General features: G+C 41.3%; 1 protein-coding gene across 1 annotated transcript in view; it reads left to right on the forward strand.

The window, feature by feature from the left end:
- ANXA3 (annexin A3) overlaps positions 1-16,775 on the forward strand; it is a 41,218-nt gene that overhangs the window by 12,729 nt on the left and 11,714 nt on the right. The window contains exons 4-8 of the mRNA XM_063458707.1: positions 2,475-2,569; positions 4,114-4,227; positions 7,603-7,693; positions 8,251-8,330; positions 11,001-11,057. Coding sequence (XP_063314777.1) covers positions 2,475-2,569; positions 4,114-4,227; positions 7,603-7,693; positions 8,251-8,330; positions 11,001-11,057 — 437 coding nt within the window. The remainder of the gene's footprint in view (positions 1-2,474; positions 2,570-4,113; positions 4,228-7,602; positions 7,694-8,250; positions 8,331-11,000; positions 11,058-16,775) is intronic.

Genomic DNA, 16,775 nt, shown 5'->3' on the forward strand with positions numbered 1-16,775 from the left:
TCTTTAATAAAATGTAAAGTTCTATCAGTTAAGCACAGACAAGATAACAGTGTGAAAAGGAAAATCCTTACATAAAAGTAAAAGCTTAAGGAAAAATAAATGGTGTGAGAAAATGGATGTTTACTATGCTGTCTATAAAGCTCCTCCTGTATTTGTTAAACCTTTACCACATGCAATGGTAAGTCTGATATTCTCTCAAAAGGTGAATGATGTTTAAACGGTTACTGCCACACTAGGTAAAGTATCTGTAGCGTAACACAAACGATGATACTAAAAAAGAGATATTCGAGTCTGTCACAGAGAATAATTGAAACCTTAAAGGGACATTCCAGGCACACAGACCACTTCTGCCCATTGGAGTGGTCTGGGTGCCAACTCCCACTACCCTTAACCCTGCAACTGTAATTATTGCAGTTTTTCATAAACTGCAATAATTACCTTGCAGGGCTAACTCCTCCTCTAGTGGCTGTCTACTAGACAGCCACTAGAGGGCACTTCTGGGATTCTAGCACAGTTTTTCTGTGCTATAGCGTCGCTGGACGTCCTCACGCTGTGTGAGGACTTCCCGCGTTGCTAAAATCCCCATAGGAAAGCATTGAAAGCATTTTCAATGCTTTCCTAGGGAGAGGTCTAATGCGTGTGCGTGGCATTGCCGCGCATGCGCATTAGGACTCCCCCGCCGGATGACGTGGTGACTAGGAGCAGTGTGGGCGGACCCAGAAGCAGCGCCGAGGGACATCGGCGCTGCCTCAGGTAAGTCACTGAAGGGGTTTTGACTCCTTCAGCAACTGGGAATGGGAGGAGGGAGGGAGAGGGGACCTGCAATGCCAGGAAAACAATTTGTCTTCCTGGCACTGGAAAGTCCCTTTAACCACACAGGAAAAAGAGACCTCAACATTCTTAAGGGTAATATAGAATAAAATCATAACAAAAATAAAAAGGTCTACTTAATAACCATGATCAGGACTTGCGTTTTAACATGTAGATGGGGTAACCCCTCTTTAAATTTTCTATATCAAACCAGCTCTATTTATGACTCAATAATACAAACCTAATTTTTTAGGAAGCTCTCCGCTTTGGACAACATGCTTGAAAGGAGAAGCTTCCATCCTCCCTCATTAAAAAAGGGCTCTCAATAGGTCAATAGCGAAGACTAAGAAGGGACTGTTCCTCATTGGGGCACTTTAGAGATAAGGCCTCCCAGTTATGTTCTAAATTCAAAGAACAGCGTTACCCCAGCTTGTGCCTAAGATGGGCATATAATAGAGCTTGGGACATGCATAGAAACCTACTTCTGGAAGATAATAAAATGAACAGCCAAAACTTATCCGCTATATTTCCAACTTTGATTCTGTTTGGGAGTAGGCCAAAATGATCTGTGGGAGTTAGTGGCCCCTTTTGAACATGATATAAATCTTAAGGAAGCAATTAACAGGCTGGTTCCCAGCTATCTCACAACTCTGAGACAATTTAAACATTGTCACATGTAAATTACTATGTAAGGACTTGAAGATTTTAAAAGACAGTCAACATCCATAACAATTTAGAGTGAAACTATTTTAATATTGCAGAACCGTAGGAGTGATCTATGCATATGTGGGCAAAACTTTTTGTCCGTTTAAGAGTTGTATTATGGAACATTTCTATTCTAGTTGGCGCTGTGCTGTAGCGCCAGAAAAGTCAAAGTGCACTTATTTACCTTTTCCTCCAAATATTTAATCTCCTGTATATTCTACTCTTTTTTTTTTTTTTTTTTTTTCTTTTTTTTTCTTTTTTTTATATTGACCACAAAGGACATTCAAGTTGCTACATCCTCTTCAACTTTTTTTTTTTTTTTTTAAATATATATTTTTTCATGGGGACTTTATATTTCTTTATCTCTAGTACTTCTGTTTAGGGTAGTTGGTTCAAAATGTATTGGCAATTCATACACAAAACTTGATCCATATCTGCCGGTCTACAGTTCAGACAATGTACATAATACTTGCCAAAAGCTGTGAGAGAAATGCAAATATGGCTTGAAAATCCTTGGACAAACTGAAATAGTGTAAATAGGTTAGTTTAAAAAAGGCATCCTAAAATATTTATTTACTTTGAATTGCCTCTGAGCTATTTCACTTCATCTGTATCATTGTCGACTTCTTAAAACACACTCCCTTCTCTCTCTCTCCACCTCCGATACAGAGGTTCTTCCACTCACACCTTCAAACAATCACTTCCCTTTGTCTCCTAAAGATCACTGGCTGTACCATTGACCTACCTAAACCTAAACTTTTTTTTTTTGTGTGTGTGCCTCACAACCAATTTCTGAACTCTGCCAGGTTTATGTATGATGTTTTAAAATGTGGACTGATATCAGCCGACTGCTAAAACTTAATTAAGTCATTCTTACTTTTTTTTTTTTTTTTAAAGTTTAAACTTATAACATTAGATTTACTAGGTGTGTGTTCCAATTTTTCACCATGAACTCTCAGGAACAGATGAGGATTCGTTAATCGCCATTCTTACACAGAGGTCAAATGCACAGAGACAGCTCATAGCGAAGGATTATCAAGCTGCATGCGGGAAGGTATGCATGGAACCAGATCTGAATTTTCAAATATAAGTCCTTACGTACAGGCATGTAATGTGGAATTGCCAATCAAGTAAATAAAGCCTCTAATTATATGAGTGTTTTTTTATTTATTTTTTTAACTTTTCTACTCCATTAATGGAGCAGTGGGACTAGGCAAGATGCAGTAAAGAATGTCATCAATAAATTAGATTTGCATATGGAATATAAAATGGTAAGTTAAAGCAGTTCTGTCACTTCTCAGTATTTCATGAATATATAATCCTTATGAAATACTCATGCTGACTGCATTGTAATTTCAATGACATCCCAGTAGAATCCAGAGGTACCATAAAGCAAAGTAGGGACCACTTTATCTTATGGTAAAGCCTAAAGTTGATAAAGGGCAGAGCTCCACCGTCAACTTTTGCACAATCCCAGCAGCTCTCACAAATGATGGTGTCTCTCTCTTTGCGAGACGCCCTTTATGATTTTACATATAGACCTTTCAAACATTGGCGAAAGTACAGCACTGAAGCTACTCCTGGCAAATGAAGTGTCAGGAGCCAAGAAGAAGATGGCGATGGCTGCAAGGGACATCTTTATGTACATAAACCAACCTGCACCCCATGGCCACCTGTCCAAAACTGTCACCTTTGGGAGACTTTGAAAAATATAAAAATCCCCCCAAAGTGACCGATCCGCTTTTACTTTTGAATTGTACTCTGCTACTTCTTATGTAGCTAAATACTCAACACATATTCCTGTTACATGACCAAATTTAAGATAAATTAATGTTTCCATGTTGCATTTGACAGCATTCTAGTTTTTTCTTTTGTTTATTTATTACAGTAGAGCAATTCAGGTTTATATAATACACATTGGATTTTTGATGTGTATGTGAAAAAATGTGAAATAATAAAATGAATAGCAAACCTTATTAAAAAAATGTGAGTGGCTAGAGAATGTTCTCATAAGGCTAAAAATACATGATGTGAGATATCTTAGTGTGTCTGCTGCGTTTTTGAAATTGTGCCTCTAGAGGTGGACGGAGTCAGCAATATAAATGCTGCTTTTTCTCTGAAAAGGCAGTGTTTACACTGCTGAGCCTGCATTGACAGACTTTGTTCCCCCTGAACCATCTACATTAAGCAGTAATGGTTATGGTGCCTATGGTGTCCATTTAATCTTTCTATCTGTCATAAAAAAATAAATAGTATTTATTAATATGTGTGGGTGCACTAAGTGAGAAACTGGAAAATCCAAAATTGCTTAGCTGTTAAGTGCTAAACTGGATAATCTTGGTTCTGTAGAGTTTTACGGAACCAGTTTATAGACCACAGTCAAGAACCAGAAAGGGGGATGGGGGTTGGTCTCAATAGTGGTTTCCATATAGTCAAACAAGTGTTTTATTATATATAAAAAAAAAAGAATCTGTTTTTCCATACCAAAATACTAAGTGCTATGAAAAACTTATAAAAGGTTTCAGATTTAATTTACCCAGTAAACTTTATTACTGATTTAAATGTACATTAATGATTGTAATGATTGTCTCCATTTAGGACCTGAAGGATGACTTGAAAGGTGATCTGTCTGGTAATTTTGAACACCTCATGGTGTCACTCACTCTACCCCCAGCTTATTTTGATGCCAAACAGTTAAAGAAAGCCATGAAGGTAGGTTTCCAGTTTCTACATTATCCATAATTATGCAACTTTTACTGACTAAAATACATCTATTAGTTGTTGGGTTCAAGAGAGAAATAATCCAGACTATTAATGGATTTATATCCAGGTTTGCCATCATAACCCGTAGGGCCTTATAAACTCATTGGCTGGGACCCTACCCACAGGCAAGTGCCCCCAGACACACACTTCCAGACACACACTTCCAGACACACACTTCCAGACACACACTTCCAGACACACACATAATCACAAGCAAACATAGATCTGCATTACAGACATGTTTTCGTGTGGATCAGGCTTCACCTGCAAGCTTTGCAACAAGTGTTGTTCCTCTCCTTCTAAGCTACTTCCTCGGGGAGTAAGTGACCTGACATTAATACCTCCCAGAATGGCCCTACAGAAGAGGAATGGAGGCAGTTTGTACCATCCACTAAGGGGCCCAGGCTTTTACAGACCTTCTATGTGGTCCAGTCCCCACTCAAACTGCATAGCGTTACTGGGTCTCATTAGGGTCTTAGAACATGGCTGGGCCTTTAATAGAGTACCAGCTGTATCCCCTCAAGGATCAAGCATGAAACCTTAGCGATTTAAATTTCCTATTGGATTTTTGTGTGTGTGTGTGTGTGTGTGTGTGTGTATATATATATATTAAAAACCAAAAAGCCTTGCACTCCTACCAAAGCAGAATTATAACCCGGTGCTTGATTGCACAATAAACATTAAGCCAAAAAAATAATCAGCACTCCCAGGATTTTCAAATAAGCAAAAAAATACTTTACTCCGTAGTCAACGTTTCAGCACCTCTTGTGTGCTTTCATCAGGACAGCATACAAAATATAAATGAACATTACAATGCTTAAATTAGAACTCACATTTCAGGTGTGTTGCTAGCTAATTTTCAACTGTTTCCAGCCTCTGGTCAGAAGACGCCGGGGAGCATCTCCTTCCGGCTTGCGCTCGCGCTATCACGTGATTTGAATGACATCATCACGTTTTTCGTCACTATGGAGATCGAGACGCCGTTCGCGTCTAACGATCTGCTCTTCAGTTACTTCCTGATAGACCGCGTTTCCCATCACTATGGGAACGCTCAGCGCGTGCGCACTTGGCTCACTATTCTGATATCTGAGTGCACACTCGTAATGGTACGAGCAGATTTTTGCTGGTAAAAATGGAAAAAAAAGGAGAAAATGGAAAGAGACCTATACATATTCAACTTCCTCTACTCTACCAAGTGATATATACATATTAAAGTGAAGAATAATCAAAAGGAATATAATCAATCTGAAAGTTGCTATTGCTCAGCAAGCTGAAGGGGATTACTTAGTGCAATTCCTATATAGTGAAACATCCCAATGTGAATATCCATAATCTCCTATAGAATTCAGAGTGGCTCACTGCTGAAGTGCGAAAAAATGCCTTCCAAAAAATTATCACTAGAGTGAAGTGACCGGCAGGGAAAAGGCAAACCTGCTCAATATGTGAATATGATACCGTGTATACTGGGCATCCTTGCGGATGTATCCTAAGTATTATCAAAATCAGAATATCAATAATCCGCCCATACCTCTATCTGTATATGTGCTTCCATAAGTCATAAAGTGCAAATAAGTGAAAAAATAATATCAATACTTTTAAAGTGATAAGTGCCCAAAAACTAAACAGCAACTAGCAGCTCAGCAGCCCAAGATAAGATCCCGCCTACCTCCTTGGTTTTGCACCCCTCCCTGTCACAGTTGCCTCATTCCAGGGCCCTATTTAGCCTTGTACTGCAGAGAGCCCCAGATGGATTGCTGTTTAGTGGATAAGTGAGTGCGCTGGATCTTGTATAATATATACACACACACTCCAAAAAGTATCATGATAAACAATAGGAAAGAAGTATAGACGTGTTATACAAAGAAGAGAATATATTGGCCAATGGAACATTTTAATTGAAAGACATTACTGCTCTGCAGAGTCTGATATTTGGCAAATGAGTCCGTTCCTACATACCCAGGAGAACATTCTAATGTAATTTTATTATAGAATATGTTGTGTGTAAATAACTGGGTATCTGCATCTTATATTATATTCCCTACCATATGTAGCTCTTGACACTCTTCATCTTTGAAGGAGTCTTCATCTTTAAGGAATGCAATTGGGAAAATCAAGGCACCTATGTTAACTACTGAATGCAAATCTTTGATGTTTAGGGGCTGTCAAAATCTAAAATGCCATCAATTGACAAGTATTGCTTCCAAGGTATAAATAATAATATCCAGTAAAATTAAGGGAATACTTTAAATGTAACATATACAAACCTGATGGTGACAGTAAGATCTAACCAGACTACTAGACAGTGTGATAATTAACCATTAGATCCTAGCAAATTTGATTGTTGATCTGGCAATATTATAAACGTTGTGAACTTATAGGTTAACTGGAATACAGAGTACCACCCTACGGTCAGCATATCAAATACGCAGCCAACCCTACTGTGAACGGAAATTATCAAATAGCTGTGCAAATGTCCTATTTTTCACTACCTTCCTAGACCTTGTGTTATTATTTTTATATAAGCTTAATAAATTATCGCAATCTGTTCTCAATATCTCCAAAACCTTTTCCAAATAATTTTATCTAGAGAAATTACCATTAGGGATTTTTTGTAGATAAATACTTAGAAAGACTTTTCTAACAGCTTGCGATCATTTGAAAAGTTTATCCAAAAATATTAAATCGAGTATTAAATCGAGACTCCTGTTGAAAATGTATGTGTATAAACCTTAGCAAAGCAAGTGGGAAGAAGGGGAAGCTACTGCTACACTTGGCACATTTTATGATTGTGAATTTACAGGTCAGAGTCTGACATAGGCTAGGGGGAATTTAACATTTGGGCACCCTGTGTTTTGGATCCTCATCGACTCGATGCTGGTAGTTTGATGTTTATGCCAGAGCCACGTTGGCTTGGGGTTATTTCAATTGTAAGCATGGTTGACGGGGCTCTCTTTACCTACTGTTCCAGTGTGTCAATCATGTTTTATTAGGGTGCAACCATGTGGCAAAAATGAAAGTTATCTGCATATGTTTATTAGCTGGGAGACGTAGAACGAGTTTTATAATAAAAATAGCAACAAAACATACAAAATCATGCTTCACATTCTGGATATTTCTCTCTGTAAGCCTGATGGCATGACATTAATACATGCAGTGCACTTTGTTTTTGCTAAACTTTTATTATATTCCAAAAAAAAAATCTTATTTTTATATAATCTTATATAATTATTTTTTTTTTCTTATTTTCAATTTGTAGATTGTAAATATATAATTATTTAACAGAGATCACAGTATGTCTCATTTGTATTAATTCTGTACTTTAAGGGAACAGGAACCACCGAAAGCATATTAATAGAAATTCTAGCTTCAAGGACCAGTAAACAAATGAAGGATGTTGGAGATGCTTACTATACAGGTACACATTTTATATAGGGTGTGTTTTACAGCAACATATGCTCATTTCTTTGTATAGTGAATGTGATTATATTGAATGTGATTATTACTTCCAGTAGTGAGTAAACCTGTGTAATGGGGAAAGGTGGAAGAAATTGATTACACATGATTTACAAAAAAATAAAATATCACACAGAGCAGTTATCACAATAATCCTTTTATTGTTGCATTCAATGCAGCCTCCTGATTTATGATTATTGTGCGTATCTGTGTTTGTGTGTATGTGTGATATAAACTAGGTACAGGTCTGTTAGAGTTAGTCGTGTTCACTCTGTGTAGTAGGAGCAATATTTGCTCATGCGGAATAACACTGCTGAACAGCTGATCAAGAACTTGGGGGACTAATGAAAAAATACAGGGAAGCCGAAATAAATGTTGACACATCATCCCCGGTCCAATCTAGTTATTGATCTTTAATGAGAATCATTTTTGAGTAATTATTTCTTTGTGAAATTAGTCTAGAGCAAGCAAGCCTATGTATTGGAGGAGTGATCAGCAATATCTTTTGTCGTTCTGCAGCGTATGGAAAAAGCCTTGGGGATGAAATCAGTTCTGAGACCACTGGTGACTTCAGGAAAGCCCTTCTGTTTTTAGCCAATGTAAGTCAGAAATGTGGTGCCCTCCTCAACCCCTCCTAAATGTCTATATCTCTAACCCACAAAAAGGCTTCTCATAGGTGCCACCGACATTATATTAACCCCTTAAAGGACCACTATAGTGCCAGGAAAACATACTCGTTTTCCTGGCACTATAGTGCCCTGAGGGAGCCCCCACCCTCAGGAACCCCCTACCGCCGGGCTCTGGGGATAGTAAAGGGTTAAAACTTACCTTTATTCCAGCGCCGGGCGGGGAGCTCTCCTCCTCTCCGCCTCCGATCCTCCCTTTCGGCTGAATGCGCATGCGCGGTAAGAGCTGCACGCGCATTCAGCCGGTCTCATAGGAAAGCATTTACAATGCTTTCCTATGGACGCTTGCGTGCTCTCACTGTGATTTTCACAGTGAGAATCACGCAAGTGCCTCTAGCGGCTGTCAGTGAGACAGCCACTAGAGGATTTGGAGGCTGGATTAACCCTATTATAAACATAGCAGTTTCTCTGAAACTGCTATGTTTATAAAAAAAAAAAAAGGGTTAATCCTAGAGGGACCTGGCACCCAGACCACTTCATTAAGCTGAAGTGGTCTGGGTGCCTAGAGTGGTCCTTTAAGGACACATGACATGTGTGACATGTCATGATTCCATTTTATTCCAGAAGTTTGGTCCTTAAGGGGTTAAAAACTAAAATATAGAACTGTTTATATATTTAATGTATAGACCTCTTATAGAAAGGTTGTAAATGTGAACAGGAATTGTGGTTTTTTTTTTCGTCATATTGGAATACATTCATCAAGCCATCTACTCTTCATGCAATGCAGCTGTATAATATAATGCTGCGCACAATCACATAAGTCGGAAGATGCAATTTTAAATGGAAACTCTATGCACCACAATCACTACATCAAAATATAGTGGTAATGGGTGCCAGGAGTCCCCAAAAGCATGCTGGCAATATAACTCTTTATGTAAGCTTTGATGTGTTGGTTGTCTAAGGTATATTACTTCCACACTTTCATACTGTCACGATTGGGGGAACCCAACACGCTAACACACACACAGACACACACACAGAAAGTGTGCAGTACCGGTCCTTAGAGTGGCCGGGCTAAGCACACACAGAATAGTCAGGAGACAAGCCGAGTAAGGGGAACCAGAAAACAGAATAACGAGAAACAAGCCGAGGTCAAAGGGTAGGAGAAAGTCACAAAGTCAGTATAACAAGCCAGAGAGTACGTAACCAGAAAGCACACGTTCAGAATCAATACTATAAAGCAAAGACCACAACAGGGCACTGAGAGACAGGAAAGGTAAGTATTTATAACCTTATCTTAATTCTGATTGGATAACTTCCAATCAGAATTAACAAACACACGTGGGGGATATCTATACCCCCCACTGTGATTGTTGCACTGTCGCTTTAATGCCGGGTCACGTGAGTGACCCCGGCGTTCTGATAACAGTGCCGGCTCCCAGCGTGCAGCGTTAGACGTGTCAAGAGGAGAGGATGCCGCACGCTGACCGGTAAGGGGAGAGGGGACCGCGGGTAGCGACGGGCCGAGGGTGAGTGCTGCGAGAGGATTGCAGCCTCCCCTCACCGCTGCCCGCGGAGCCCTGACACATACCTTGTTTCGACCGTATTCATTGGCTCAGTGTCAGCCAATCATTACGGTTTAAACCTGGTGTGACTGGAAGGACCATAGGCGCCTGACACAGCAAAGTAAATGGCTTTACAGGTTACCAGTGGGCACTGCTCAGGGACTCCTGGAAACATTACTACAGAGTGGTCATGGTGCCTAGAGCCTACATGTGCAGTGCATATATCAAGTTTGGTAATCGTAAATATGTGAGCAGTTGCAAGGACCAAAAGGTGAGTGCACATGGTGACTGTGCAAACTAAGCAGTTACTGCTGTGTTAATGATTGAGACAGAGTGTGTGGATGCTTGTAAAGGGCAGAGAATGTGCATATATGTATGAGAGAGAGAGTGTGTGTGTTTGTGGTTTTTTTTTTGTTTTTTTTGGGACGCCACAAGCAAAAATGTGTATGTTGAGACAGTCACTGGGCTTAAGGTAAATTTTAAATGTAGCAACTTCCCTAGATATATCACATATCAGAAGACCTACGTTTAAGCTTCCAGTCCTCAAGGCTACATCTAGTAGCAATCTGGCTTAAATGACAGTCACTGGCAAGTCTTGTCTCATACATCAGATGCACACTAACTTATTCGCTTGGACTATATATGGGCCACCATGGTGTTTTCTTAATTATAATAATAAATCTGGTCATAACTTAAAAACAGTAGGTAATGACTCTCAATCTTTGTAGGACAAATCTATGTATGTCCTATTTTCCTTTAGAATGAAGATTTAATTTTATTTAATATGTACCGGTATATATTTTCCTATAGGCACAGAATCTATTTAATTTTTACTTACTCATTACAAGTTTTTTGTTATATTTGTATATTAGTCACACTATAAAAGTGTAATAAACCATAATCTCACTACGTTTTTTTTCTTTTTTTGTTGTTGTTTTTTACCTTGGCTTTTAAATAGTGTGATTAAATGTTCCAACTGTAGATTAAGTCAAACCTTTTAGCATTGCTAAAAAAAAACCACAATCCATCTACATCTATTTAATCCATGAAAAAAATATTCTCCATTCTTTTTCTGCAGGCCAGACGTGAGGAAACTTCCAAAGTGGATGAAAATCTTGCTAAAAAGGATGCTGAGGTATATTAAGTTTCAAAGCACTGACATTTGAGAATGATCTATAAAGCTTGTTCCATTACTTAGCATAGTAATAACTTGCTATTACACTGCATTTTATAAATCAAACTAATTGTATCTGTACAAGCCTATCGCTAAGGGAAAACTGGTTAGATCAGTATGGGCAGAGAGAGTGCAACTGATAAAGTAGAGAGTGTGCATGCATGTCTATGTCAGGGACAGATACAATGTGTGGCTGGTTAGAACAGTGGTAACATCACTTGGAAACGGGAAACCCAGGTTTGAATCCTGGCCAGCTCACATTATGTTGGCAAAATACCTAATGATATAGATCTGCCTACCTTATCATAGAGTGTAAGCTTATTTAAGCATGGCCTTCAGCTAATTCAGGCTGAAAGCATGATCTGATTGCTCTAAGCCAAACCGCTATTTTAAAACTGTTTCACTGCTTACACTGGGGGGGTCACCAGCAGTGTTGGCGTTTGGGGCCCATCGGGTAGCCCACGCATTTAGGAATACCTGATCGACAGGCCGATCTAATAAGGGGCCTAGTTGGATGATGTGGCGCCTTTAGCAGCGCACTCTGGACCATTCAATATCGGCCGCCAGTGCTGGGCGGAAGTCACTTCCTCCGAGTTTACAGACTTTGTGAGCTGGGAGGATAAAGGAGGCACAGAGAGGAGAGCAGGGTAAGCAGTGAAGAAATACAAACAAAGGGAGTGGGTAGATGGTGTGTGGGGCAGAATTCCTCACACAATGTGCAGACCACTTGAGGGATATCTGATGGGTTTTTCATTGCTACTTGAGGCCAGTTTAGAGTAATAAATGAACATAAGCTGAATTATGATCCCTCACATACACTGAGAAAAAACTGGCTATAAAATGGACAGTGCACTCACACAGAGAGTCACTGTCACACTCACAAAGCACACTCAAAAACACATGCATACAAATAATACACACAGATGCACTGACATTACACAAACACATCCAGCTTCACTTACTTTGAACACATGAGATCTCATATGTGAGAATGTGGGTATTACTATATATGTACATGGGATAATGTTGGTATGACTGTATGTATATATGGCTTGTGATTATGAATGTGTGAAAGAGTGTAGTATGAACACTAGTCTGGGTATCTTTATTATGTGGTTTTGTAAATAAAGTGCCCTCCACTAATATTGGCACCATTGGTAAATTTAAAGGTTAGTAATTTTTGTGTTGTTTTGCATCATTGTCCTGCTGTAAGATCCAACCAATGCCAATTCTAAGCTTTCTGGTAGAGGTACGCGGGTGTTCATTTAATATCTGTTGATATTGGAGTCCATGATGCCATGTATACTAACAAAATATCCAGGTCCTCTGGCAGAAAAACAGCCCCAAAACATTAAAGAGCCACCACCATATTTAACCATGGTCATGTGGTACGTTTTTATTTGGCTAACTCTCTTTGCGAGCCAAACCCACCTCTGGTGTTTATTGGGTTCTATGGTTTCATCTGATCATAGATTAAAATCTGAGGTTCCAGTAGTTTCTGGCAAACTGAAGATGCTTGAGTTTGTTCTTGGATGAGAGTAGGGGCTTTTTTAACTTGAAACCCTATCAAACAACTTGTGGTGATGTAGGGCACTTACCATTTTAAGAAGCTCAACAGCCTTTGCAGCACATCACAGCTATATTGCTTGGTCTCATCCATTGTGACGAATGACTGAGGGAATTCGGCCTATGTGTTTCCTCATATTTATACCCTTGTGAAACAGGAAGTAATGGTTGGACAGGTCGAATCGCTCCCAGGCACCCATCCATACTGTTAGGGTGTGAGAAATAGTGAGGTGACAGTGGTCTAACAGCGTAGCCATAGGAGCTAGGAGCCGATTGCCAAGGCAACATAGGCGTGCGCAGCCTATTGCATTAGGGTGTGCACCCTAAAGCACAAGCACACACCGCGTGTATATATATATGTATGTGTGTATGTGTATATATATATATATATATATGTATGTATATGTATATATATATATGTATATATATGTATATATATATATATAATATACACACACACACACACACACACATTGCTGTGTGAGGGTGCGGGTAGTGTGCTATGTGGGTGAGGGTGTTTGTGTGTGCGCGCTTGTGAGGGTGCTGTTAATGTACTGTGTGTGCTTGTGAGGGTGCTGTTAATGTACTGTGTGTGAGGGTGCTGTTTGTGTGTGAGGGTACTGGTAGTGTGCTGTGTGTTTGTTAGGGTCCTGTTTGTGAGGGTACTGTTAATGTGCTGTGTGTGTGTGTGGGGGGGGGGTGCTGTTTGTGTGCTGTGTGTAAGGGTCCTGTGTATGTGTCTGTGGGTGCTGTGTATGTCTGTGGGTGCTGTGTATGTCTGTGGGTGCTGTGCATGTCTGTGGGTGCTGTGTGTGGGTGGGTGGGTGCTGTGTGGGTGCTGTGTGTGTGGGTGCTGTGTGTGTGGGTGCTGTGTGGGTGCTGTGTGGGTGCTGTGTGTGGGCTGTGTGTGGGCTGTGTGTGGGCTGTGTGTGTGCTGTGTGTGTGTTGTGTGTGCTGTGTGGGTGTGTGGGTGCTGTGTGTGTGTGTGTGTGTGTGTGCTGTGTGGGTGTGTGTGTGTGTGCTGTGTGTGTGTGTGTGTGTGTGGGTGCTGTGTGTGTGGGTGCTGTGTGTGTGTGTGGGTGCTGTGTGTGTGTGGGTGTGGTGTGGGTGGTGTGTGTGTGTGTGTGTGGTGTGTGGTGTGTGTGTGTGTGGGTGGTGTGTGTGTGTGTGGGTGGTGTGTGTGTGTGTGGGTGTGGGTGCTGTGTGGGTGTGGGGGGGGGGTGCTGTGTGTGTGTGTGTGTGTGTGTGTATGTGTGTGGGTGGGTGATTGTGGGGGGTGGAGGTGGGGGTACATTACTTAATATCCCCCCTCCCTTCTTACCTTATGTAGGGAGGGGGGAATCATTTCTGCTGCTGCTCTCTCTGGTGGTCCAGTGGTGAGTGAACTCTAGCCTGCGGGGCTAGATTCACTCTCGCGAGATCTGAGCATTGCTGTGGCAACGCTCTGATCTCGCGAGAGGAACCCGGCGGAGCTGCTGGCAAGAGCTCCCCGGGTCCTCTCCTGCCTCCCTCCCTCCCTGCATGCGGGTCGGTGGCAGGGCCGGCGCGTCCATAAGGCGGCACAGGCGGCCGCCTTAGGGCGCACCGGCTACGGGGGCGCAAGATTTCAGTGACCGGCAGGAGGGAAGCTCACCCTCCTGCCAGGTCACCATCTGGACCCCCGGCGCGGCAGTGCTGTGATCAGACGCGGCGCGGGAGCTCTAATCTCACCGCTCTGCTCCCTCGCGCGCTGTCTGCTGATACTGTGGGAGCCGGAATATGACGTCATATTCCGGCTCCCGCAGGATCAGCAGGCAGAGCGGTGAGATTAGAGCTCCCTCGCCGCGTCTGATCACAGCACTGCCGCACGCTGCCCAGCAGACCCACTGGACCCCAGGGAATGATTCCTCATCCACACCAGCTCTCCAGGTAGGGAGGCTAGGTGGAAAATTTTCATTTATAAAATAATTAGTGAGTGTCTGTGTGTCTGTGTTCTATGTAACCGTGCCAGCATTTCCATATGTAATGTGTATAACAATTAAAAGGTTTCAAGATGCTGACCCCTCTGATATACACACTGAATCATTATATATGGAATTTGTGTTTAGCCACTAGTAAACATATCAAAATAAATCATACAGAGTTGTAAAGGTATTTTACATACTGTTTGCAAATGTATTCAATAATACTTGCATTTGTCATAGACAGATAGTATCATGTTGTGTGATTGTGTGATATCATATGAGCAAATCAGACCTCCTAGCTCCAATAATTAATTCACCTAATACAAAAGTCTTGAGGCTGAGACATAATGAGTAGATGGCAGAAATGGCTTGGGAAAGAAAAAATGACAGCCCACTGCACAGGTCAAGAATCATTTGTGGTGGAGTTATGAAGAAAGCAATGTTGCAATGTTGAGGGGCTTTGTATGCTCTCTAATCCCATCTAAACTTGATGATGGCTTAATATTGGGGGTGGTAGGAGTGTAACCAATTTGTACCAGTGGCTGAACAAGAAACAGGGAGTCTAACCAATGCTCCTCTTGAGATTTTGTACTATTATCACATGCAACAAATAACTCTAAACAGGATTCCCTTATGAATATAGTTAGACAAAGACTATATATTTATAGACCACAAACCAGAAAAACTCATTAAATATATAAAACCCACTAATCATAATGTAGTATACACCAAATGCTAGTACCACACAACCAAGCTAGTACCACAATCTGCTAAATAATACAAAACCATAAGTATGGATGTATTAGAGGAAATAAGCCAGTGTACAATTCACTCAAACAGTGATTATACCAAGTAGGCATTTTGAGATAGATCCACAAGCAGAGCTATCAGTGTCTAAGTTACAATTGTATTACATGCATGTAATAAGCTTAAATTATTAATTAAATATATAATATATAAATTTCACTGTTCCTTTTTTTTTGTCTTGCCAAGTCTCTTTTTTTTTGGTGCCGAAGGTAGAATTTGGAATCACAAAGCAAAATTGACATACGTTTCTTTTGTGATTCGTGTACATTTCATTTCAAGGTTCAGGAATTCCGCTAATAAAACAATCGGCCCAAATTCGAACAAATTGCGGTGTGATATTTTTAAGTCTAAATTCACCAAGTCTGAGTGTGTGAGTGTCTGTCTGTGTGAGTGTCTGTCTGTGTGAGTGTCTGTCTGTGTGAGTGTCTGTCTGTGTGAGTGTCTGTCTGTGTGAGTGTCTGTCTGTGTGAGTGTCTGTCTGTGTGAGTGTCTGTGTGTGTGAGTGTCTGTGTGTGTGTGAGTGTCTGTGTGTGTGTGAGTGTCTGTGTGTGTGTGTCTGTCTGTGTGTGTCTGTCTGTGTGTGTCTGTCTGTGTGTGTGTCTGTCTGTGTGTGTGTCTGTCTGTGTGTGTGTCTGTCTGTGTGAGTGTCTGTCTGTGTGAGTGTCTGTCTGTGTGAGTGTCTGTCTGTGTGAGTGTCTGTCTGTGTGAGTGTCTGTCTGTGTGAGTGTCTGTCTGTGTGAGTGTCTGTCTGTGTGAGTGTCTGTCTGTGTGAGTGTCTGTGTGTGTGTGTGAGTGTCTGTGTGTGTGTGAGTGTCTGTGTGTGTGTGAGTGTCTGTGTGTGTGTGAGTGTCTGTGTGTGTGTGAGTGTCTGTGTGTGTGTGAGTGTCTGTGTGTGTGTGAGTGTCTGTGTGTGTCTGTCTGTGTGTGTGTCTGTCTGTGTGTGTGTGTGTCTGTCTGTGTGTGTCTGTCTGTCTGTCTGTGTGTCTGTGTGTCTGTGTGTGTGTGTGTCTGTGTGTCTGTGTGTCTGTCTGTCTGTCTGTGTGTCTGTGTGTCTGTCTGTCTGTCTGTCTGTGTGTGTGTCTGGAGTGAGAGAGTGTCTGGAGTGAGAGAGTGTCTGGAGTGAGAGAGTGTCTGGAGTGAGAGAGTGTCTGGAGTGAGAGAGTGTCTGGAGTGAGAGAGTGTCTGGAGTGAGAGAGTGTCTGGAGTGAGAGAGTGTCTGGAGTGAGAGAGTGTCTGGAGTGAGAGAGAGAGTGTCTGGAGTGAGAGAGAGAGTGTCTGGAGTGAGAGAGAGAGTGTCTGGAGTGAGAGAGAGAGTGTCTGGAGTGAGAGAGAGAGTGTCTGGAGTGAGAGAGAGAGTGTCTGG

Source organism: Pelobates fuscus, chromosome 6, assembly GCF_036172605.1.
Source record: "Pelobates fuscus isolate aPelFus1 chromosome 6, aPelFus1.pri, whole genome shotgun sequence".
In the NCBI taxonomy this organism is placed as follows: Eukaryota; Metazoa; Chordata; class Amphibia; order Anura; family Pelobatidae; genus Pelobates; species Pelobates fuscus.